The sequence below is a fragment of the Giraffa tippelskirchi genome, chromosome 10 (assembly GCF_054371585.1).
Source record: "Giraffa tippelskirchi isolate mGirTip1 chromosome 10, T2T-mGirTip1v1.2.pri, whole genome shotgun sequence".
NCBI classification, from domain to species: domain Eukaryota; kingdom Metazoa; phylum Chordata; class Mammalia; order Artiodactyla; family Giraffidae; genus Giraffa; species Giraffa tippelskirchi.
Window position 1 is genome coordinate 29,210,990 of NC_137284.1, and position 25,466 is coordinate 29,236,455.

General features: G+C 40.5%; 2 protein-coding genes across 12 annotated transcripts in view; one reads left to right on the forward strand and one right to left on the reverse strand.

The window, feature by feature from the left end:
- Positions 1-25,466, reverse strand: part of PAK1 (p21 (RAC1) activated kinase 1) — a 276,797-nt gene that overhangs the window by 196,012 nt on the left and 55,319 nt on the right. For 9 of the 11 annotated variants that reach the window (XM_081537533.1, XM_081537531.1, XM_081537512.1 and 6 more), the window contains exon 4: positions 6,002-6,090. The exons of the other annotated variants lie outside the window; for them this stretch is intronic. The gene's annotated coding sequence lies outside the window, so the exon portion shown is untranslated. The remainder of the gene's footprint in view (positions 1-6,001; positions 6,091-25,466) is intronic. 11 annotated transcript variants of the gene reach the window in all.
- LOC145524731 (uncharacterized) overlaps positions 15,463-25,466 on the forward strand; it is a 29,342-nt gene continuing 19,338 nt past the window's right edge. The window contains exon 1 of the mRNA XM_081537546.1: positions 15,463-16,002. Coding sequence (XP_081393672.1) covers positions 15,628-16,002 — 375 coding nt within the window. The 5' untranslated portion in view covers positions 15,463-15,627. The remainder of the gene's footprint in view (positions 16,003-25,466) is intronic.

Genomic DNA, 25,466 nt, shown 5'->3' on the forward strand with positions numbered 1-25,466 from the left:
TTGAAGATGCACTGTATGCTAGAAATAATTGGCAGAGTGTTAACTCTCTGAAGGAGCATGTTTTTAAGAAAAAGTCATAGTTTGAGGAAAGAAAAGAGATGAGTAGGTACTGGATATAAGAAGTGATGCTGCATAAGAAGAGAGTAACTTTGTTGAGCACCATAATATGGCGATTCAGAGTGAGCGTCATAGAGAGTAGAGTGGTGGTTACCGAGAGTTGGGGGTGGAAGTAAGGGGGAGATATTGTTCAAAGGTTACAAACTTTCAGTGATAATATTAACAAGTTTGGGGATCTAATGCACAGTGTAGTGATTATAGCTAATAATGCTGTATCACACACTTGATACAGAGTGTATCTCAAATGATCTTACTACAAAAAAAAATAGTAACAATATCAGTGGATGAAGGTGGTAACTAATACTATGATGGTAATCATTTTGCAGTTTATAAATGTATCAAATCAACATGTTTTTACACCTTAAATTTGCACAATGTTATATGTCGATTATACCTCAATAAAACTGGAAAAGTTTTTTTTTTTAGGTGAGGGTCACGGAGGCAAGTGACCTGGGTTGGAGTCCAGATCTGTAAAATCTAGCCTTCTCTGTGCCTGTTTCATCACTAAGAAATGGTGATAATAATACCTAACAGTAATACTTACTACAGTTGACATGAAGACTAAAGAATTTAATACATGTAAAGTCCAAAATCACTGCTGATGGTGATTGCAGCCATGAAATTAAAAGACGCTTACTCCTTGGAAGGAAGGTTATGGCCAATCTAGATAGCATATTTAAAAGCAGAGACATCACTTTGCCAACAAAAGTCCGTCTAGTCAAGGCTATGTGTTTTCCAATGGTCATGTATGGATGTGAGAGTTGGACGGTGAAGAAAGCTGAGCACCGCAGAATCGATGCCTTTGAACTGTGGTGTTGGAGAAGACTCTTGAGAGTCCCTTGGACTGCAAGGAGATCCAACCAGTCCATCCTTAAGGAGATCAGTCCTGGGTGTTCATTGGAAGGACTGATGTTAAAGCTGAAACTCCAATACTTTGGCCACCTGATGCGAAGAGCTGACTCATTTGAAAAGACCCTGATGCTGGGAAAGACTGAGGGCAGGAGGAGAAAGGGATGACAGAGGATGAGATGGTTGGATGGCATCACCGACTCGATGGACATGGGTTTGGGTAAACTCTGGGAGTTGGTGATGGACAGGGAGGCCTGGCGTGCTGCAATTCATGGGGTCGCAAAGAGTCGGACATGACTGAGCGACTGAACTGAACTGAACTGAGTTGAAATCTTGAGGTGTATGCCCTTCTGCAGTTTGTTTGGCATCTTCTCTGTTCTATCTGCAGGCAGTGTAGGTTACTGCCAGGAGCACATCCAGGCTTTGTGGGCCCTGAAAGTTAGACAGTTGGTGGTGAGGGGAAGGGAAGGCCTCTTTAAGAAAAGAATATTAAATTGTTAATATAAAATTATATCTGACAGTGAAGTTTTATTTAGAGTGAGAAAAGAAATTACACCAAATCACAGGTATTAAAAGCTGACACACCACTTTATACTTTTTTTCCTACAACTTTATTTCTCATAACCTCTTCATAGGACAATTATCTTATAATATCATTTTCAATAGAGAGAATAGAAAGATAAGTCAGTCTTTATGGTGATCAAAATTCACTGTCTGTAGCTGATGGTTTAGAAAAGTTTCTTTCTGCCTCGCATATCATTATCTGTAAGGTCATACAAATTGTCAGGATTATTGTCAACTTTAGGAAAGCCTCAGTTTTGCACTCTGACATTTTCCTTTTTCATAGCAATCTGGTCTTATTTTGTGGATGTACCACCTTTTATGAGAATACTAATTAGGTGGTTCTTTTAAATGTTTATTTCATGTTTTAGTTTGTTCCCCTGAGTTATCTCTGCTTCCTACAGTATTATTATTTTATCTGTTAGTTTACCTTGTTCTAGTCATTTTTGGGAGAAGGCAATGGCACCCCACTCCAGTACTCTCGCCTGGAAAATCCCATGGACGGAGGAGCCTGGTAGGCTACAGTCCATGGGGTCGCGAAGAGTCGGACATGACTGAGCGACTTCACTTTTACTTTTCACTTTCATGCATTGGAGAAGGAAATGGCAACCCACTCCAGTGTTCTTGCCTGGAGAATCCCAGGGACGGCGGAGCCTGGTGGGCTGCCTTCTATGGGGTCGCACAGAGTCGGACACGACTGAAGCGACTTAGCAGCAGCAGCAGCAGTCATTTTTGATTGTCTATACATGCTTGAGAATGAGGAGAGAGGAGAGTTGCCTGTGACTTCTGTGTGGGAGGGTGGTTGGGAGGCTGAAAGCTTTGTTTCATAAAGAGCAGGTAGAGAATCAGCCATTATACTTGGAGAGTCTAAAATCCAAACACCAGAGAATAGCCTTAATTCCTTCTCTTTCTTAGAATAAACCACCAACTTCCTTGCAAGCTTTGGAGGGATATCCTGGCAACCAGATTCTCTGTACCCAGGGATGGGATGGGAGGATTGATGATTGTTTTGACTCTTATAGCTCATGTCTATCATGAGGGTAATGGTGGCAAAAACATTGAGAACACAGCATAAAGAACATCTTCTCTTATTTACCTCTAAAACTCATCTATTTATAGAGGTCTATTTTACCATCTTCCTTTCAGGATGTGAAAGCAAAACTGAGGAACAGCTATGCCTCTGGAATTTTGCTTGATAGCTGATCAATGCTTTCAGCAACAATGCCCTTCCTCCTCCATATGCTCACAAATCAGAAAACATTTTTCAACGCTCATCTTACAAGAGTGTGAGCAAGGCGCAAAGATGTGACAAATACCAATCCCACACTTTTAATAAAAACTGGGTCAGTCACAGATCTGAATAGCACCAAAACACAGCTGCTTTCTTCAAGTTTTTTTTTTCCCCTGACAACAAGATCTAATTATAAGTTGTAAGAACAACTAAATCAGAAGTGTTGATTATAATATGAGTGTAATCTTTGGCAGGTGAATTTTGCATTGACTATATAACTCCCAGTTCAGAATCAAAGTAGCCTCCAGTTTGACTTAGAAACACAGAGCCCTAAATCCATACAGTTTGCAATTTGCAATATACATAAAAACGGGGGAGGATATTCCACCATCATTCCAACACAAAGGCCTGGTCAAACTGGTTCTGTCCCATCCCACTTTGACAAGGGGGTAAGGATTTCCCTTCAGGACATTATAACTCCTCCAGGAAGCCACATCTCTTCTCCCTATGTTCTGGGGCTGACAAGAGTCAATGTTGTAATACGTGAAAGGTCAGATGGGAAAGGAGAGCTTGCCAAGACCTCCAGGGCAAAAGAACTCATTCCAAATCAGACACTCAGAGGCAGCCTAATTCTGCAGGCTGTGCAAGGCTCACTCTAGAGAGCAGCATGAGGGGCAGCTGATCACTGAAGCAGTTTCCAATTCATGGCTTCCCTCCTCCACCTCCCCCCATTTCAGACTTTGCCACATCTTCCTCTTCTGTGATCTGTGGTGAATGCCACCCCCACTCTCTTCTCATCCTACTCTGGCCTGTGGTCATTTATCTGGTCTCTGAGCAGAAAAATCTGCAAGGCTGCAAACCAAACTTTACGTAGGGAGCAGAATTTCTGGACTTTGTAGGTAGGTGACTCATGTCTATCATACGGCCAGGAATGGGGATGGGAGCTGCCATTAGGGAGGAAGTTAACAGGTCTGATGAACTCGGTGGTACTGGGAAGGCATGGTGAGGGAAGGAAAGATTGTATCTTTTTTTTTTTTTTTTTTTAAGATTTCCTGCTTTAGAAACTTCCCTGGTGGTCCAGTGGTTAAGATTCTGCGCTGCCAGTGCAGGAGGCACAGTTGCGATCCCTGGCTGGGGAACTAAGATCCTACACCATGTGTGGCACAGCCAAAAGGTTTTTAAAAAAGATTTCCTGCTTTAATCAACTTTTTTGATCACTTGACCAACTTCTAGTTTAGATAGAGGCCTCCTACTGTAACTAGCCACAATCACCAAGTATCTGTGAGGGTCAGCACTGTCTTACATGTTTTTCATTATTTCAATTCCTTTCATAATTCTTGCAATGTTGGCAGTTGTATCTGCATGTTATAAACAAACTGAGGCTGCTAGAGGCTGATTATCTCACTCAAGACAATCCTGCAAGTGAAACAATGGAGTAAGAATTTGAGTATTAGTCATTTCCACTGGAAGACTAAGAGAAGACTGTGTGCAAGGTCAGACCAATGGGCTATCCAGACTAGAGTCTTTGTGATGATAGCAAGAAGAAAGTGCTGAAGAAAGGCTTACTCGCTATTCCTTAGCTCATAGGTTAGCTGTGTGCCCACCAAATTCCTATCTATTTACATTCACCTATTAGAAGCTAACATTTATTAGTTATTGACTATATGCCAAGTACTATGCTGAACACTTGACACTTCATCTCATCTGCTTCTTGTCACCTTCTAGAAAGTGAGAATCATTACCCCCATTTTTATGAGGAAGAAATTGATACTCAGAGTTATTGTGTAAGTTTCCTGAGGTCAAAGAGCCATGGTTTGAACCCAACTTGGGGAAATTCCAGAGCCTGCTCCATGTAGCCTCCATGATTTGGAACCTGTGCCTCTTGAAGCCATCCAATGGCCCCTTTAGGCTTCAGGACAGATCATTTAGTGACAAAATATAAGAAAGCCTCAGGGGACTTCCCTGACGGCCCAGTGGTAAAGAATCTGCCTTGCAATGCACGGGATGCGGGTTCATGCCTGGTCTGCATCCCCTGATCCAGGAAGACCACATGCCTTGGGAAAACTAAGCTTGAGCACTGCAACTAAGACCCAACCTGATGCAGTCAACAAATAAATAAATTTTTTTTTTTTTTTAAAGAAAGAAAAGAAAGCCTTTGTGCTGATGCATTCCAGACCTTCAGGATGAGTTATTCAAATGATGAGAAGCTGGATGACATAATGGTGTCAGTGTCTGAAAACATCTAGAAGAGTTTCCAATTACATTTGTGAAAATATGCTTCAACTCACTACAGGGCAAGTGGAGCTGAAAGCAGACAGTCCTGTGCTAGTCTTCAGGCTTCTGGAGGCAGGGACTATCTTGTTCATCTGTTTCCATAGCCCCCAGCACAAGAACAAGCACACCATATTTTTTTTGCCATTTGTTGAGTACTCACTATGGGCTAGATAAACCCAATTAATTTCTACAACTATCCTGAAAGGTAAATATTATCTCCATCTCACAGATACAGACTCTAAGGCTTAGAGAGATTAAGCAACTGCTGCTGAGTCACAGAACTAGTAAAACTCAGTCTACCAGAGAAGTCTTCTCAGAGATCAATCTGGAGGGAAGCATTTGAAGGAGAAAAACAAGAGACAAGGGTTTCTAAACAGCAGCACTAGGCCAAGTCATAGAGACAGGAAAGAGGGTTGGTCTTGCTCAGACCTAATTGAATAGCAACCTTTTTTGAAACTCACCTTTATCAAACCTTTCCAAAACATCCAATTGTGTTTTCATAGAAATAATAGCTCAATCTCTCTTTATATTCAGACTTCACAGATTTACACTTTATTTAGTTAAGTTATACAATGTATGCCTGGCAAAAATCAGTTTGTTAACATCACTGAATCTCAGTAAGCATCTAACTCAATTGGCACTGAGTTATTTAACTTCCTCATGCCTATTATTCTAGCTTGCAAAATGGTGTTGTTCTAAGTATTTAACGAGTTAATCTATATTTAAAAACTTGGTAAGTGCTCAGTAAACATTTGGACGCAGAAGCACACAGGTATACCTTCACTGATACGTTTTCCAGAAGGAATGGAGATCATCAATTACTTTCATGAGATGGTTACATGAAGTTTTATTAGATAAATATGCCTGTTAGGGATCGTAGAAAATCTGCCCCCTCTTCATAATACTGTCTTCTGCTCCCTAGTTTTCTAATTAAATGTGTAGTTTGTCCTCAGTTTATCTGACACATACCTTATCCAAGAGACTTCTTATTCACAGGTCTTGTCTGAAGGCAGGAAACAGAACAAAAGCAAGTTGCTCCTTCTTTAACACTTGAATGGCTGCCACAAAAATAAACAAATAACATTCGCTTTATTCCCTCAAAGAGACACTTCCAATGAGTTTCTTAATCTCTCTGCCTTAATCTCTCTGTGTCTCTCTACAGCAGATACATTCTCAGGGCCATCAGGTTGCAAGCTATACACAGATTCCAAGAGCACCACTGTGAACAAAAAATACTATACTCTCTAGCACTGAAGGGCTCCCACTGTTGGCTCCATTTCCCAGTTACTGGCAGCCAGTCTAAGCATCCTAGACATGCCACATCTCGCTGAAAAATTATAGCTAGAATTCAACTAGAGTCATGTGCCCATCCACGTGTTAACTTCTGCGTTCAAGGAAATGGGGAGTAATGCTATTGGCTAGGCCTGTACCCCATGTAGAAGAGAAGGGGAAGACCTATGCAAACATACATATTTTCTTAAAGTAAAGAATATTCTATTGAAAGGAGAATAGGCAGGCAGAAGCACCAGATCCCCTAACACAGGCTGAAAGATGGTTGTCAACCTCATTAGTCCTAGACCATTTCAGACAATAAGAATCTGCCCAGTTTTAAAAGGCCTTTTAAGAAAATTAACTTAATATTTCTAATGCTTACTTAGTCACAGATTTCAGTCTCCTCACATGAGGCTCTTCCTCAAATCCAATCTAATCTAAATTCCTTGAATTCCTATTAAAGGTATTTTTCTTCTTGTTTGTAAAAGTTGGAAAAAAAAATAGTTACGTAAATGCTTTACTCTGTAATCTAATCTGAAGATATTTTTGAGTAGAAATTATTTTGTAGCCCAGTAAGACCCTATAGGACCTTCCCAGAACAGGACAGCCCATCACCCAATGTCCTTTCTGTGCCTCTTGTCTATAGGAAAACTTTAGCCTCCTTCCCCAAGTGTCAAAGAATACATTTAATCAAAGAAGTGAGAAAATGAAGAAAGAAAAGAAAACAGCAAGTAAGACAAAATAATACTTTAGCCATTAAGTACGGCTAAAAAGTCAAGGACTTTTAATTCTTCCTAAAGTGCCATAAATAATATTCTGAGCCCTATCCTTTGAGCTATTTTGCAGATACAGAAACCCCCACCAGGTAGAAGTTATCTGTGTGTGGTCCACAAGCATGTAGACCTTGTGGGATGGAACCAAAAGATTGATCATGCTGACTCCCAATTACCTTACCGCCAACCAATCAGAAGAATGCCCAGGACCTGATCATACACCCCATAGCTCCCCCTCCTTCACCCTGTCTTTAAAAATCTTCCCCTGAACACCACTGGGGAGGCCAGATTTTTAAACACTAGCTGCTTGGACTCCTTGCTTGGACCCTGCAATAAATAGTCCATTTTGCTTCATGGCAACCTGGTGTCAGTAGATTGGCTTTACTAAGTGCAGTCAAACAGCCCCGAATTTGGTTTGGTAACAATTTCATCAATATGATGCTACCTGGAGTAGTATGGCAAGAAGAGTCCAGAGAAATAAAACTGTGATCATTTTGTGATGTCTGCCTGCTCCAGGTTCTGGAATGGAGAGGGGGCCACACACTTGGCTGCATTTGCATCCCTGATTTTTATAATCCATCTGAAAAAAAAAAAGTCTTCTTCCTTCATCCAGCACTCTTACTCAGGGTGCTTATACAGGGCAAGCATAGAGGAACTGTCAGGAAAAATGGGACATGGACAACACGCTTGTTAACTTCTTTAAAGACTCCATTTAAATCTTGAGATCTACTTACAGGATCAAAAGTTATTACTCAGTGAATCAGCAAAGACACTGAGTGATTAGCAGTTTTTGGATGCAGAAGAACATTGCAAACTGCTCTGTACCCTGCTTGGATGTGCTGAGGTACCACCTCAGGTGTTAGCAAAAAAAGATGTGAGAGAAAGAATTGTTACACCCAGCAACAGCCCTTCCTTTCACCATGATCACATAATCCAAGGTGTGATCACGGACATCAGATGTGCTTTTACCACATAGTGTGAGTTGACAACTAAAGAACAGCAAGTTAGTCTGTTTTGCAAAAATGTTTTTCTATTTATTTGTTCCATTGACTTTCAAGGGTCAGACTGAATTATCATCCCGAAGATTTTTTCTTTTTGGCCACACTGTGAGGTTTACAGGATCTTAGTTCCCCAACCAGGGACTGAACCCTAGGCTACAGCAATGAAAGCATCAGTTTCTAAATACTGGACAGCCAGGGAATTCCCTCCATTATCTTTTTTAATGCAAAAAATTTCAAATAAACAAAATTGGAGAGAATAGTACAAAATATACCCATCATCCAATCCAATAATAATTAGGATTTTGCCACACTTGCCTTATCTATCCTTCTTTTTCTGTGGAAGTATTTTAAAACCCTCATTATTTCTTCTGTAGATACTTCATTTCACATCTCTAAATCATATGAATATTTTCTTATAAAACCACTCTGCCAGAAACACACCTAACAGGAGCAGTAATTCTTTGATATCATCTTATTCTTAGACTATATATCTAAAGAAATATATTTTTTTATAGTTGGCTCATTAGAATCAGGATCCAGGTGAGTTCTATACATTGTGTTTGATGGTTATATCTTTTGAGTCTTTCTAAATCTAGAACAGTCTCTCCTCACCTTGCCTCAACTTTTACTTTTTTTTTATGCCATTGATTTCCTGATTAAGTTAGTCCAGTTGTTGGATATATTCTGAGTTTATCCGTTATGTCCTTGTGGTATCACTTAAACTTGAGGCTCTACTTCCTGTATTTCATGTAAACTAGAGGGTAGTTCTAAAAGGCTTGTTAGATTCAGGTTCTGTTTTCCATAAGGGGGAATCTCAAGAAGCACATATCGTCTGGTGGTCTCACTCTTAGGAAAGTTAAGATTGAGCAGCAGATTCAGGTGGTGTCAGCTAGATCTCTCCATTGTAAACTTCTCCATAAGCTGTTTTTTCTAGGGAAGGGCCAAGATGTCAGAGTAGGAAGACCCTGAGCTCACCTCCTCCCAAAATACAACTATTTACAGAGCAACTACGAGAACTACTTGAAGACTAGCAGAAAAGATCTTCTACTACTAAAGATATAAAGAAGAAACCACAATTAGGTAGGAGGGGTGGAGTTGCATTATACTTAAGACCCATAACCCACAAATGGGAGGTTAGTTACAATGGCAGAGTTTCTTCCCAAGGAGGAAGTGTTCTGAGCCCCCAACCAAGGGTCCTGCAACAAGAAGATAGGGCCCCTAGAACATGTGACTTTGAAGGCCATCAGGGCTTACTTTCAGGAGAGTCAGAAGGCTGTGGGAAATGGAAACTCCACTCTTGGAGGGCACACACAAAATCTCTCAGGCTCCAAAACACAGGAACACAGCTCTACCCACCAGCAGGCCAGCTGCGTGGTTAGCTGCATAGCCTGGGAAATCCCAGAATTGGTGCCCGCCAACTGGTGGGCCTATCCAGGTCCTGGGACTAATAAACTATAGGAAGGACTCCAACATGGCACTTGCCAACACCAGTGGCCTCATGATAGAATAAGCTCCCCAAAATGTGATGGGAGGGGAAAACCTACAAGCAAAAATACTCTGCAAAGCTATTATTCAGATTTGAAGGAGAGATCAAGAAGTTTACAGGCCAGAAAAAGCTTAAAAAGTTCAGTATCATGAAATGCACTAAAGTCCCCCATAAGCCTTTCATCTAATGCTTACATCCTTTATTGCTGCTGCTGCTGCTAAGTCGCTTCAGTCCTGTCCGACTCTTATATTGACCTTTGCCTTAATGGGTTCTATCATTAGGATAACAAAATGGTGATTTTTCTAATTCTATCATTCCTTTCACATTTATTAGCTGGGAACAGTCTGTATAGAAGAACTTTTCTTCAGTAATTAGGGCTCTTTGGTCATCCTGAAATACAGACTGAATTGGAAAAGCAGGAAAATGCTTACTTATTTCTCTTAAATTGCCAATTTTCAGGGTAAGATCCATGACCTAGTTACACCAATGTTACCCAAAGAGTTTGTTAATCTATTTAAGATACTCCTCCACCCCACCTACTCATGAACTCATTAGGTTTTACATATTCTATGTATTTCAATCAAATTCAATCATTCCTTTTCTTGCATACTTCAGTTATTCCATCTTTGACCAATTGGAGCCCCTTCATGTTAGCTTGAGTCCTTGATAAAAAGAATCTTTGATAACTTCGTAGTTTTGGCTCATCAAGATGTGTAAACTTTATCTTGTATATGTACTACCCGAAACTTGGAATCAGTCATCCAAGATCCTGATTCTTTTAAACAAGGAATGCTGTCAGGAGCCGCGATAGGCATTACTGACAAAATAGAGGCATGGCCCCAACCCCCTCTCATCCCGCAGGCACGGTCCTGGGATGAAGGAGTTAGGTCTTGTGATTCTGACTTGTCCTTTCCTTCCTCCGGTTGAGTTGGCTGGAAAGAATGTTATAATCCATAACGTTAACTATTGACATTTGTTCAAGGATCTTTACAAAGAATGCTCCAGGATGAGCACATAGGCTGCAGCCTGAGATCATGGGAAACATTGTTATCTGAAACCTGCCTGTAAGGGGAATGTTTATCCAAAAGAAGTTTGCTGAGTTTAGGGGTTAGGAATAATTAAGAATAGTTAGAAGCTAAAGGTTTAAGGTATGTTGTAGTGTTGGCATATTTTACTATAGCTTATGGAAACTAGGTATTTTAGAGATACTAATAGCCAAAAGCCTTTTTAGGAGATGATGAGCTTAAGTTACTAGGGGATAGCAGGATTCAAAGAGATAAGAAATAAACTGAGGAATGTAATAATATACAGCCCAGAGACAAACTTGAGTTACAATGTTATCACAAGGACATTTAAGAAGAAACTCTGAAGGACAACAATGATTTATGGAGACAGTAAATATGGGTGAGGGGAAACTGAAGATGTCATACCTCTGACCTAATGCTTTTGTAAAAGTATAAAAGAAAACCTGATGCTTAAAATAAACATGCAGCCCAGTGCTTTGATCGAGAGACTGCATCATTTTCGTTCGCCGACCCCATTCATCCCTTCAGGGCGTTTCCCTGGCTGCCGGAGCTGGACTCCGGCAAGTGGCGCCCCAACAGAGAACACCTGAAGGGTAAGTAATTAATCAAGTAGGTAAGTAATTAATTAAGCAATTTCATAAATACAAAGCGGGACGGGTAGGATTGTGTTCGTGGGTGACCAGGACCCCTCTGCAGTTTAGGCAGGGTGAAGAGAACACAGAATCAGTAAAAATATTCTCTAGGAAAATGGTCCTCTCTGCATCCAAGAATAGAGAAATGTTTATTGAAACGTTACTCACATGTTAGCCCATAGAGGCGTTAAACTTCTAATTTTTGTATTCTCTAAATGTTTATTAAAATATTCCTTCACATGTTAGCCCATAGAGGCATTAAACTTCTAATTTCTGTCCAAGAGCAATGCCCATGGTTTCCTGAGGAAATCTGAAAACCTGGGCTAAGGTTGGAGATCAGTTACATTTGTTTTTTACTTTGCATGGGCCAGAAAAGTTTCCCGTAGATGCTTTTGCTCTGTGGAATATGATTAGGGACGTACTGGACCCTCGGCATGAGGCTGTTAGACAGCCTATGGGAGAGGCTGCAACGGTGGATGGTGGGCTTCTGCCTTGCGCGCAGAGTATGTTTTCTGCTATTGGCGAAGAAAAGGAGGGAAACTGTACTCAACCTCCAGAGGAAGGAGAGGACTTGCAGGAGGCTATGGCCGAGCCCCCGAGCAAGGCCCCTCCTCCTCTACGCAAACCTTTAAAAATTCATCCATCACTTTCTGATTTAAGGCGATCGCCGCTGCCTCCGTTTGCGCCTCCCAGAGCCCAGGAGTTCCCCACTTTGCCCCCCAAAGCCTCCCAGAGCATTGCCTGAGGCTGAGAAAGATAAGGAGTTTTCTGAAACAAAGAAGCTTTTATTTTTTTTTATTTTTTATTTTTATTTTTTTTTATAAATTTATTTATTTTAGTTGGGGGCTAATTACTTTACAATATTGTAATAGTTCTTGCCATACATTGACATGAATCAGCCATGGGTTTACATGTGTTCCCCTTCCCGGACCCGCCACCCACCTCCCTCCCCATCCCATCCTTCTGGATCATCCCATTGCCCCGGCCCTGAGCCCTTGTCACATGCATCGAACATGGAATGGTGCTCTGTTTCACATATGACAATACACATGTCTCAATGCCATTCTCCGAGATCGTCCCACCCTCCTCCCTCAGAGTCCATAAAATTGTTCCATGCATCTGTGTCTCTTAAAGAAGCTTTTAAAGCAGACACATGCACAACATACAGACCGTGCTCCTTGGAGAAAGCCCCTTCAGGGGGCCCTCACCCAAGCTAAAAAAAAAAAAAAAAGAGTAAAACAACAGGGAGAATTAGAATTCTCTATGGCCTTTCCAGTAGTTTTTACCAAAACAAAAAGGGAAGGCGCCGCTGCTGCTGCTAAGTCGCTTCAGTCGTGTCCGACTCTGTACGACCCCATAGACGGCAGCCCACCAGGCTCCTTCGTCTCTGGGATTCTCCAGGCAAGCATATTGGAGTGGGTTGCCATTTCCTTCTCCAGTCAGGCGAGGAAGCTCCAATTCCAACAAGAGTGGCTGGTCCCCTGCCTGAGAGCATTTTAAGACTTGTGCTCGGGCGTGGCTCGCTTTCCCTTCAAGGAATTTCGGTGGTGCCTGATGTAATAGATTTTGATTATACTGAGGAAATTAAAGTTTTGATTTTGAAGCCTTCCAAAACTGTGCAAATTAATAAAGGTCAAAGAATAGCACAACTTCTGCTTTTACCTTATTATCAGATAGGAAAAACCTTGACTTCTCAAGCTAGAGGCCCCAGAGGATTTGGATCTAGTGATCTAGCCTTTTGGGTACAAGAAATTACAGCTTCAAGGCCTTTGAAAGATCTTTTAATTCAAGGAAATATAATGTCAGGGCTGTTAGACACTGGAGCAGATGTCTCTTGCGTTGCTGGAAAAGACTGGCCCTCATCCTGGCCAACATGTCTGACCAATGCCGGCTTGTTAGGAATAGGGTCAATGCCCTCGGTTGTTAAGAGCTCACAAATTTTGACATGGTCAGATGAAAGGGGGTACAAGGCACCTTTTGCCCATATGTGATTCCTTCACTGCCTTTTTCCTTATGGGGGAGAGATATATTATCTCAGATGGGAATGCTTTTATATAGCCCAGATGAAAAAGTTACTAACCAAATGCTGCAAATGAGGTATAATTCTGACAAGGGGCTTGGTAAAGATTAGCAGGGAATTGTTTCTCCATTAGAAACAGTTCCTAACAAAAATAAAAAAGGTTTAAGATATTCAAATTTATCCTAGAGGCTGTTGCTCTTGCTGCCGATCCTATTATCTGGAAATCTGATGATCCAGTATGGGTGGAGCAATGGCCCTTAACAGCTGAAAAGCTGCAGGCAGCTGAAGACTTAGTTATGGAGCAACTGGTGGCCGGCCATATAGAGTCTTCTAATAGTCCCTGGAATACTCCTATTTTTGTCATTAAGAAGAAATCAGGAAAGTGGAGATTGTTACAAGATTTGAGAGCTATAAACGCAACTATGGAAGACATGGGGGCCCTTCAGCCGGGTCTCCCTTCCCCAGTAGCCGTACCTTTTCAATATAATGTGATAGTCATAGATCTACAAGATTGTTTCTTTACCATCCCCCTGGCTGTTCAAGATTGTAAGAGATTTGCCTTCAGTCTTCCTTCAGTTAATTTTAAACAGCTCTATAGAAGGTTTCAATGGAAGGTTTTGCCTCAGGGAATGAAAAATAACCCCATCTTGTGTCAAAAATTTGTGGATCAAGCTGTGCAAAATGTTAGAGGGAAGTATAAAGATTTATATTTGGTACACTATATGGATGATATTTTGGCTGCCCATAAAGATAGAGCCTTATTGCAACAAATCTTATCTGAATTGATTGAGGCCTTGGAAAACTGGGGTTTGAAGATAGCTCCAGATAAGATACAAGTAAATCCTCCTTTTTCTTATTTAGGAAGGGTGTTAAATACCCATACTTCTGAGTCATGCTCCTTTGCAGCTGCGAAGAGATCATTTACCAACTTTAAATGATTTCCAAAAATTATTAGGGGATATTAATTGGATACGCCCACATTTAAGACTGACTACTTCGGATTTAAAGCCTTTATTTGATTGCTTAAGGGGTGATCCTAATCCCAGTTCTAATAGAAAATTGACTGGTGAGGCAGAGTTGGCTCTTGTTAAAGTGAATGAGGCTTTGAATGATCAGTTAATTAGAATTAATATTACCAGAGGATGGGATTTAATTATTCTCGCCACAGAACATACACCTACAGGATGCTTGTGGCAAGAAGGCCCATTAGAATGGCTCCATCTACCAGTGGCCCCCCAAAAAAGTTTTATCTTATCCCAGCTTGGTGGCACAATTAATTATAAAAGGTAGAAAAAGAAGTGTGGAACTTTTTGGAAAAGAGGTAGCAAATATAGTGATTCCATTTAATAATGATCAACTGCAATTTCTTTTACAAAATAGTGATGATTGGCAAGTTGCCCTGATAGATTTCAGGGGACAAATTTTGTTTCATTTACCCTCAAACCCCCTTTTGCATTTTTTAAAAACACATCCTGTGATTTTTCCGAAGAAATTTTCTATTCAACCTTTAGAAGGGGCAATTTTAGTTTTCACAGATGGTTCCTCTAATGGTAAAGCAGTAACAATTATTAATGGAAAATCCCATGTTCAGGTAACTGTAGAGACATCTGCCCAAAGAGCTGAGTTAAGAGCAGTCATTTGGGCTTTTCAACATTTGAGAGACCGTGCCTTCAATCTTTTAACTGACTCCCGATATATTGTAGGGTTGTTTCCTCATATTGAGACTGCTAATATTCCGGAAAATAAGACTACTATTTTCTCCTTGTTACTCGATTTACAGAAAGAGATTAAGCATAGAGTTAAGAAATATTTTGTGGGACATATTAGAGCCCATTCCGGCTTGCCCGGCCCTTTACATGAGGGAAATGCTTTGGCAGATGCATTAACTAAAGTAATTGCCTTAAACTTACATGAAAAGATTGACAAGGCTAAAAATTCTCACAAAATTCACCATCAAAATGCAGCTGGTTTAAGGCATGAGTTTCATATCCCTAGGGAGGCGGCTAGACAAACAGTCAAGTTATGTCCAAACTGCCCAACATCTAATCCATCTCTACCATTAGGAGTAAATCCCCGAGGCCTTAGGCCTAACGCTCTCTGGCAAATGGACGCAACTCACACCCCGGTCTTTGGGAAACTGTCCTGTGTGCATGTTACCATGGATACCTTTGTAATCACTTAAACGTAGATACACAGGGGCAGAGTGCAATTATGAGACACTGGATTCCTGAGGGGGCTGCGACTCGGCCCCTGGTCAAGTGGAAAGACCTCCTTACCGGAGAGTGGAAAGGGCCAGATGTGCTGTTAACTTGTGGGAGAGGGTATGCTTGTGTGTTGCCGCAGGACTCCACTTCTCCTGTTTAGATTCCTGACAGACTGATTCGACATGTCCAGCCCCATGAGATCTCCAAGACCACAGGGACCGCTGAGGTCGCTGAGATCCCTGGAGTCCTGGAGTCTGGGACTGAAGGATATTGGCGAGATCAGAAGCTTGTCGAGTCCGGACCTGAGGGGCTCAAAAGAAAGCCGAAGGGCTGGTGACCCTTCACCTGAGGCTTCACTGCTAGTACATCGCTTCAGGCACCTGGCACTTCAAAAGAGACATGCTGATGGAGTCCACCTGTATTCTGCTCCACCTCGTCGCCGTCATCGTACTCAAGCAACTACCTCCAGCACGGTGCCAACATGGGGCCAGCTGAAACACCTCGCTCAGCAGGCTGAAGAATTAATAGAAAGGGAGAGATATGAGGCCACTCCTATGGTAATGTTTGTGGCTATGCTTGTTGTGTTGGCTTGTCAGCTGAGGCCCTCCAGCGCAGAAAAAGTTCATTGGACCTATTTGCCTAATCCACCTTTTTTCCAGCCTGTAGATTGGATAATTGAGCCCATTCGTGTTTTTGTTAATGATACTCATTTTTTGGGCGGAGCTTCCATCTATCCTAATAATGTTAAAACAGTGGTCAGCGCTCCCTTCAATTTTTCAGGCGTGTCCGTTTATCCACCTATTTGCTTTGTCATACCTTCCTCCTTGCTAGGATCAGCTCCGGTTTTGAATGGATGTGTTAGCACTTCCTTGAAAGGCATGCTTACTGATTCTCCAAGAAGCAATGGCAAGAGAGACTTTTGGTCCTTATAGCTGTTGATGCTGGGGGCGCAAGAAAGACAATATGATGCCATAAAACAGGCAGCCCCTCATTTAAAGGACTTTCCGAGCTGTGCACTCCCCACCCCGGATTCTGATGAACAAGGACTACAGGGCTGGGAAAGTATAAGCAAAATTTCTGGCTTTCCTCGTTGGAAAGAATGCATGTATGCCCTAAAATTATTTATTCCCATTGTTGCCACCAGACATTCTCTGATTGAATGGGGGTGCCCCTATCTTTTGGATCAATGGTTAAATTTAATTTTTGAAGAACCTTATAGATCCATATGAAATAATTCATTTATCCCTTATCCTTTAGCAATTACTAGGTGGCATGTTAATGGATGGGTTCCTCCTTTAGTGAGTTTCGATGAAACAGGTCCCATACAACCTGAATTATGGAGAGCATTGGCTGCTATGCACCTGTGATTTTACACAGACCTTTAAATGAACAAAGATATATTGTACGGGCCTGCATGCATTCTCCCTATGCCTTTCTGTTGGCCAAAAATCGGAATGATTTGAGAGTTCTTAAAGGAGAAACTGTTTATAATGTTGAATGTGTGAATTGTTTTATATCAAATTGTGTTGATGGGAATGATTATAGTAATTATAAGGCTGTGATGATTGTAAAGCAACCACCATATTTGATGGTTCCTGTAAAATCAGAGGGACAATGGTTTGATGATTATGCATTGAAAGTTTTGTATGAATTTAATGGCTTAATTTCTCGGCCTAAGAGATTCATTGCAGCTCTGATTGTGGGAATAACTGCCTTGATTGCCACAATTGCTTCAGTTACGGTTTCTGCTGTTGCCCTGTCAAAACAAGTGCATACTGCCTTGTTTGTCGATCACCTGTCCAAAAATGTCTCCGTAGCTCTTGCTACACAGGAAATTATAGATAGGAAGATAGAAAATAAGGTCAATGCTTTAGAAGAAGCAGTCCTGCTTGTAGGGCAAGAAATTACAAATTTAAAAATTAAGTTGTCTTTAAAGTGCCATGCTGAATTTAAATAGATGTGCGTTATCCCTCTACAAGTGAATGATTCTGTGCATTCTTGGGAAAGCATTAGAAACCATATTTTAGGCATTTGGAATCACTCAGATTCTAGTATTGATATTTCTAAGTTACATCAAAATATCCAGAATATGAACCAGGCGGAGTCTGACTTTTCCTCTCAATGGCTTTCTAATTCCCTTTTTAAAAATCTAGAGGGATATCTGTCCCATGGATCCTTTTTTACAATAATGATTAATGCAGCCATGTGCTTATGCCTGTTGGTTCTGATTTGTCTATTAGCCCCGTGCCTTTTCAGAATACTCAACCGAAGTGTTTCTGCTTTATCTACTGAGTGTCACACTTATGCTCTAAAAAATAAAAAAGGGGGAGATGTCGGGAGCCGCGATAGGCATTACTAACAAAATGGAGGCATGGCCCCAACCCCCTCTCCTCATCCCGCAGGCATGGTCCTGGGATGAAGGAGTTAGGTCTTGTGATTCTGACTTGTCCTTTCCTTCCTCCGGTTGAGTTGGCTGGAAAGAATGTTATAATCCATAACGTTAACTATTGACATTTGTTCAAGGATCTTTACAAAGAATGCTCCAGGATGAGCACATAGGCTGCAGCCTGAGATCATGGGAAACATTGTTATCTGAAACCTGCCTGTAAGGGGAATGTTTATCCAAAAGAAGTTTGCTGAGTTTAGGGGTTAGGAATAATTAAGAATAGTTAGAAGCTAAAGGTTTAAGGTATGTTGTAGTGTTGGCATATTTTACTATAGCTTATGGAAATTAGGTATTTTAGAGATACTAATAGCCAAAAGCCTTTTTAGGAGATGATGAGCTTAAGTTACTAGGGGATAGCAGGATTCAAAGAGATAAGAAATAAACTGAGGAATGTAATATACAGCCCAGAGACAAACTTGAGTTACAATGTTATCACAAGGACATTTAAGAAGAAACTCTGAAGGACAACAATGATTTATGGAGACAGTAAATATGGGTGAGGGGAAACTGAAGATGTCATACCTCTGACCTAATGCTTTTGTAAAAGTATAAAAGAAAACCTGATGCTTAAAATAAACATGCAGCCCAGTGCTTTGATCGAGAGACTGCATCATTTTCGTTCGCCGACCCCGTTCATCCCTTCAGGGCGTTTCCCTGGCTGCTGGAGCTGGACTCTGGCAGAACGCCATTTGGGGACCACAACCTGGGCACTAGACATTGCCCATTGCTCATGGGTTTTAATACTTCTAGGCCTTTCTGAAAGTATAGAAATAATAGAAACTATCAAAAGCAAATACTGATACATCTAATTCAAATTTAATACTCAAATTTATTTTTAGTAATGCCTTTGACTTTGTATTTCTCTTTTAAACCAAAAATCTTGGTTCTTAAAAACATTAACATAATTATTTACTACTTTGTGCTACACTATATACAAAATATTGAAAACACTAATATAAAGACTCTATTATACCTATGGCTTATTCATGTTAAGGTTTGGCAGAAAACAGCAAAATTCTATAAAGCAATTATCCTTCAATTAAAAAATAAACTAATTTAAAAAAAGACTTCTATTAGCAATATAACTGTTGAGAGAAGTGTTAGATTTCTTTACTGCTCTCTTTGCCCTTAAAATATACTCCACTATGTATGTATAGCAAATGTACCATATTTTAGAAACTCTTTAAATGTTTTCTCTCTGCAGCTACTTAATAAACTTCATATATAGTTAAGATCATTGTTTTGGATTTGTTCTAAAATCTTAGGAATTGTTATTTTAAATTAAATTAAAATTTGAATTTGTAAAACACATTTATGTGATTCCAATGTCAAAAATTCATAACAAATGCATTCATAAAAGTCTCTTTTCCGTGCTTGTTTCCTCTGCCCTATATTATGTTGAATTGTGCAAAACTGCCAAAGATTAATTATTTTATTAGCAAAATGCAATTTCTGTTGTTGAGCCATATATAAATCCCCACACTTTGTACAGAAAAGATAGCTACTATATTATCCACTTTGTTTTTTTCACTTATATATTCTAGAGATCATTTCTCCTCCTTCATTCAGGTGCACTATCTTCCGTGTGTGTATTGATGTACCATGATTTTTATTCAACCAAATCTCTATTACATCCTCTGATTACTTAGTGTAAAATAAGCAAATGAATAAACAAAATAAAAAACAAAACAAAACAAAAATCTCTATTACAAAGCATTCAGTTTCCAATCTTTTGCTATTAAAAATAATGCCTCCATGGGAAACAGACATAGAGAATAGACTTATGGACATGGGGAGAGAGGAGGAGAGGGTGAGATGTATGGAAAGAGTAACAAGGAAACTTATATTACCGTATGTAAAATAGATAGCCAACAGGAATTTGTTGTATGGTTCAGGAAACTCAAACAAGGGCTCTGTGTCAACCTAGAGGGGTGGGGTGGGGAGGAAGATGGGAGGGAGGCTCAAAAGGGAGGGGATAAATGTATACCTATGGCTGATTCATGCTGAGGACTGACAGAAAAAAAACAAAATTCTGTAAAGTAATTATCCTTCAATTAAAAACTAAATAAAATTTTTAAAAATGCCTCCATGAATAACCTTGTAAGTATGTCATTTCATATTTTAACTCAGTCCGTATTTTAATTAACAGATATAAGTCCACCCTGTCTGTAAGAGACCACCCCCTGCCACCCCCAGCCAAAGTCATTCATCCTGGTCAACAACTGTCCTGGTCTCTGGGTACCCAAGGGCCCCCCTTGTGGCTCGGCTGGTAAAGAATACGCCTGCAATGCAGGAGACCTGGGTTTGATCCCTGGGTTGGGAAGATCCCCTGGAGAAGGGAAAGGCTACCCACGCCAGTATTCTGGCCTGGAGAATTCCATGGACTGTATAGTCCTTGGGGTTGCAAAGAGTTGGACATGACTGAGCGACTTTCACTTGGGTACCCAATGGCTTTGAACAGCCTTCTGATGTTAGGAGAATTTTCCCTGAGTTCCACAAAGTTAGAATGCAAGGTACTCATTCCCCTTGCTCCTCCTTTGCAGTTAGGGCAAGGGCGTGTGACTTGTTTTCCTCTAATCACATGCATTTGTGTGAGATTCCGGTGAAGAAAGGGGCAGTGAGAGGGGAAAGGTTGCACAGTGTACTACTTTTCTGGTGGGGGGTGGGGTGGCAGAGCCAAGTGGTTTAGAGGAACTGGGATGGTCTGTAAGGTTGAGGTTGTGGTGCAGAAGTTGCACTGATGGCAGCAGTTGTTGTTCAGTTCACTTGCTAAGTCGAGTCCAATTCTTTGCAACCCCATGGACTGTAGCCTGCCAGACTCCTCTGTCTGCAGGATTTCCCAGGCAAGAATACTGAAGTGGCTTGCCATTTCCTTCTCCAGGGGATCGTCTCGACCCAGGGATTGAACCCACGTCTTCTGAATTGGCAGGCATATTCTTTACCACTGAGTCACTTGGGAAGCCCCTTTGGCAACAGCGGCTGTACCTGCAGTCAAATTGAGTTCTTGGCAGCGTATAGTGGCTGAATGGTGACAGGGCAGTGGCCTCAGTCTGCTCATTAGGCCAGCTATGCCACTAATCTGGGGGGATTCTCTTGAAAACTTAGCCTCACAATTGTTTCCTCTAGTCTTCCCAACAATTCTATGAGCTACCCATTATCCTCTGAATAAAACTCTCTTCTGTTCAATCTGCCAGCATCAGCTTCTGTTACTTGTGGCCAGGAAATAATTTATGCAGCAAATCCTGGGAGTCAGACCAGTATAGCTTTAGTACCACAGGGGCCTGACTACCCTCTGATTTGCAATTTTGCCCTTCCTCCTTCCTCCTAAGAATGCTTGTGAGTTTAGGGATAGAAGGTCTGTGGTCTAACAAAATTAACTGGGTCATCAGGAACCCAGAGCTCTTTTGCATGAAAACCCTTTGAAAATCTTATGACTTGAAAGTCATAAGAAGTAGAGGGACTTCCCTGGTGGTCTAGTGGCTGAGACTCTGCTCTTTCAATGCAGGGGTCCCAGGTTCACTCCTTGGTCAGGGAACTAGATCCCACATTCCACAACTAAGAGTTTGTATGCCACAACTAAGACCCAGCACAGCTAAATATATATATATATATAAGAAGTAGAGAGTGTTTTCCTGTTAGTTAGAGGAGAAGAAGAAAGACAGATGTCTGTGGTGGGGAGGAGGTCAGCAGTGACCCAGCAGAATTCCTGAGGTCAACAGAGCAGAAGGATGGTAAGACCAACAGACAGAACAGAGGGACTCAATGTTAAGAATCTTGCCCTCAATTCCTAGGCTTCTCAGGTGAATAACTGGGGCAGGAGATGTTGAAAAAAATACAATTTCTAGACCATATGATATATGACATCGTTACATGTGGAATCTAAAATATGGTACAAATGAATTTATTTACAAAACAGAAATAGAGTCACAGATGTAGAAAACAAACTTATGGTTACCCGAGGGAATTGTTGCTGTTCTTCAGTTGCTAAGGCATGTCTGACTCTGTGACCCCATGGACTGCAGCACACCAGACTTCCCTGTCCTTCACTATCTCCCAGAGTGTGCTCAAACTCATGTCCATTGAGTAGGTGATGCCATCCAACCATCTCATCCTCTGCTGCTCACTTCTCCGTTTGCCCTCAATCTTTCCCAACATCAGGGTCTTTTCCAATGAATCAACTCTTCGCATCGGGTGGCCAAAGTTTTGGAGCTTCAGCATCAGTACTTCCAATGAATATTCAGAGTTGATTTCCTTTAGGATTGACTGGTTTAATCTTGCAGTCCAAGGGACTCTCAAGAGTCTTCTCCAGCACCATGATTCAGAAGTATCAATTCTTTGGTGGTCACCCTTCTTTATGGTCCAACTCTCACATTCATACATGACTACTGGAAAAATCATAGCTTTGACTATAAAGGCTATTGTCATCAAAGTGACATCTCTGCTTTTTAATACACTGTCTAGGCTTGTCATAGCTTTCCTCCTAAGGAACAAGCATCTTTTAATTTCATGGCTGCAGTTACCATCCACAGATATTTTGGAGCTCAAGAAAATAAAATCTTTCACTCTTTCCACTTTTTCCCCATCTATTTGTCATGAAGTGATTGGATTGGATGCCATGATCTTAGTTTTCTGAATGCTGAGTTTCATGTCAGCTTTTTTACTCTCCTCTTTCACCTTCATCAAGAGGCTCTTTAGTTACTCTTTACTTTCTGCCATTAGAGTTGTATCATCTGCATATCTGAGGCTGCAGATATTTCTCCTGGCAATCTTGATTGAAACTTGTGATACATCCAGCCCAGCATTTCACATGATGTACTCTGCATAGAAGTTAAATTAGCAAAGTGACAATATTCCAAGGAGGGGAGAGGGGGATAAATTAGGAGACTGAGATTGATATATATACACTACTATATATAAAATAGATAACTAATAAGGACTTACTGTATACTGCAGGGAACTCTACTCAATACTCTGTAGTGACCTATATGGGAAAAGTCTAAAAAAGAGTGGCTGTATACATACATATAACTGATTCACTTCGCTGCACACATGAAAATAATGTAATGTTGTATATAAGCTACACTCCAACAAAATTTTTTTAAAAAGAATATAATAACTTGGAGTCATGTTGTGAGTGGACCCTTCTGGATCCAGTGACAATCTACATGAGGCGATGTGTGTTAAAGCTACTAACTATTTCCCCCACCCAGTTTATCATTTGTCCCTTCATTTTGTATTTGCTGACCAAAAAGTTTTAACAGCATATACTTGATTTTATTGATACTTTCTTTGTCATATTTTCCATTCCTTTTCTGTTTAGGTAACATCATCCCTTTCCAAGAATATGTTCAATATTATATTTCCTTTTAGTTTTTTATTGTTTTGTTTATTCATATTTAACCCTTTATTCTATCTAGAGCTCATTTTGATATATGGTGTGATCACCATGTGTCTTAATGGTCTTAATGGATAAAGCTGGCAGGCTAAAAACAAGGCAACATTAGACATGTTTTGCAAATTAAAAGAATGTTGTGCAATAACGAGATATCATTTTATACCTTAAAAATTATCAAGCATTAAGAAAAAAAACCTCGTGAAGGTAAGCATGAAGGAAATGGCACACTTAAAGTGCTGTTTTCAACTTATCCATTCTGTTAAGAGCCTATAGTTAAATAGCAAGCAAGGTAAGAACAAAAAAAGAGGGAACCTATTAATTAAAGGAAATTTATACAAACCAATACAAACGTGAACCTTGTTTAAATCGTGATTTAAATAAGCCAGCTTTTTTTAAAAAATGAGACAACTGGAATTTGAGCTCTGACTATATATTGATGGCAGTAAAAAATACCTATTTGTTAGTTATAATAATCGTGGATATATTTTTAAACAAGTTTTTATCTTTTAGAGATACATACAAAAGAATCTGATTTCTTGGATTTACTTCAAAATAATGTAGTGGTTGGGAAAAGAGAAGAATATAAATGAGACAAGATTGGCTCTAAGCTGTTTACACTATCCTTTCTATTTTTACATACATTAATATTTGGATTTTACATAATAAAAGGTGAAAAAAATAGAGATTAAAAATATATAATGGCAGGGGTAGTTGCTAAATACTCCCAGTTAGGTAATAAAGCTCCAGTTTCTCAGAGTGGCACAACTGGGCCAGACCATGGCCTCACCTAGGGTGACTGCACCTCACCAGTGTCCATGGAATTTCAAAAACAGCAAATCTTTACAGAGAGCTTTCTGGATGTCAGGCCCAATGAAAGAAAAAGGTCCTTCCACTGTGAAGCAGAAAGAGATGGGCAAAGTACCATTTACAAAAATAGTGCAATGAAATCATTGCTCCCACAAAAAGTCCCTAAAGAGTCATCTAAAATAAACATCTTTCATTTGTGGGATTTTAAAAAAGTCTTCTGGCCACACTATGCAGCATGTGGGATCTTATTTCCCTGACTAGGGTTCGAACCTGCACCCCCTGCATTGGAAGCACAGAGTCTTAACGACTGGATCACCAGGCAAGTCCCTAAAATATGTTTTTATTAAGAAAAGAATAAAACAATCAAACCATGTCACACTGCTGTTTAAAATGATCCACAAATCTTCTAATTGTCATCAGGATAAAGCTCCATAGCCAGGCACACCTCGTGCCCCAATCCAGCCTCTTCCCTAGCTCTATCTCTGCTCCTCATCAGCAGCACACAGTTTAAACTTGAGCTACAGTAAAGGACTTGCAGTTCCCAGAACATACCTCATGGAGTTTATGTTCTCCTGAGGAAGTTCCCTTCATTCATTCAACAGCATTCATTGGTCTCATCTGGCCCGGGCCCTAGGCCATGCTCTGTCTCATCACCACCAGGATTGCCTTTCTCCCCCATCAGTTCATTCTTCTAGCCTCGACTTTGTTGTTTGTTTACATGTTTCCCTGAGAAACATTCTTCAAACCACTCAAACTGAACAAGGTGCCCCTCCTCTGTACTTTTTATATATAAGGATATATGGAGAGCAGCAGAGGAGGAGAGGGGACATATTGTATTTCTCCCACTAGACTATGAGAGCAAGGATAAAATCCTATTTAGGCATAGAATGTGGTTTAAGACCTGAGTCATATGAGAAGATATGTAAATGCTTATGGAATAAACGAGTGAATGAATGAATGAAACTTCCCAACTAGCATGTAAATCCACAAAGGCAAGGATTTTTGTTGTTTTGTTCTGCTTTACCCTTAGCATCTAAGACAATACCTGGCACATTAAATATTTGTCGAAATAATTAAAGTTGCCTGTCAAAGAAAAACAAACAAGGAGATTACATTAAGGCTCTTATGCAAATTTCCCATTTGCTGTAGTCAACCTATTTGTCATCAGCAAAAGACTGATTCAGGACTAAAAAAAGGAATTAGAGACAAAAAGTGTTTTGGAGATCAAATGCAATGAAATGTTGTCCATACGTTATTGAGTTAGTAACCTGGATTTAAAACCTATCTCTGGGACTTCCCTGGTGATCCAGTTGTTGAGAATCCACCTGCCAATGGAGAGGACATGGGTTGGATCACTGGTCCAGGAGGATCCC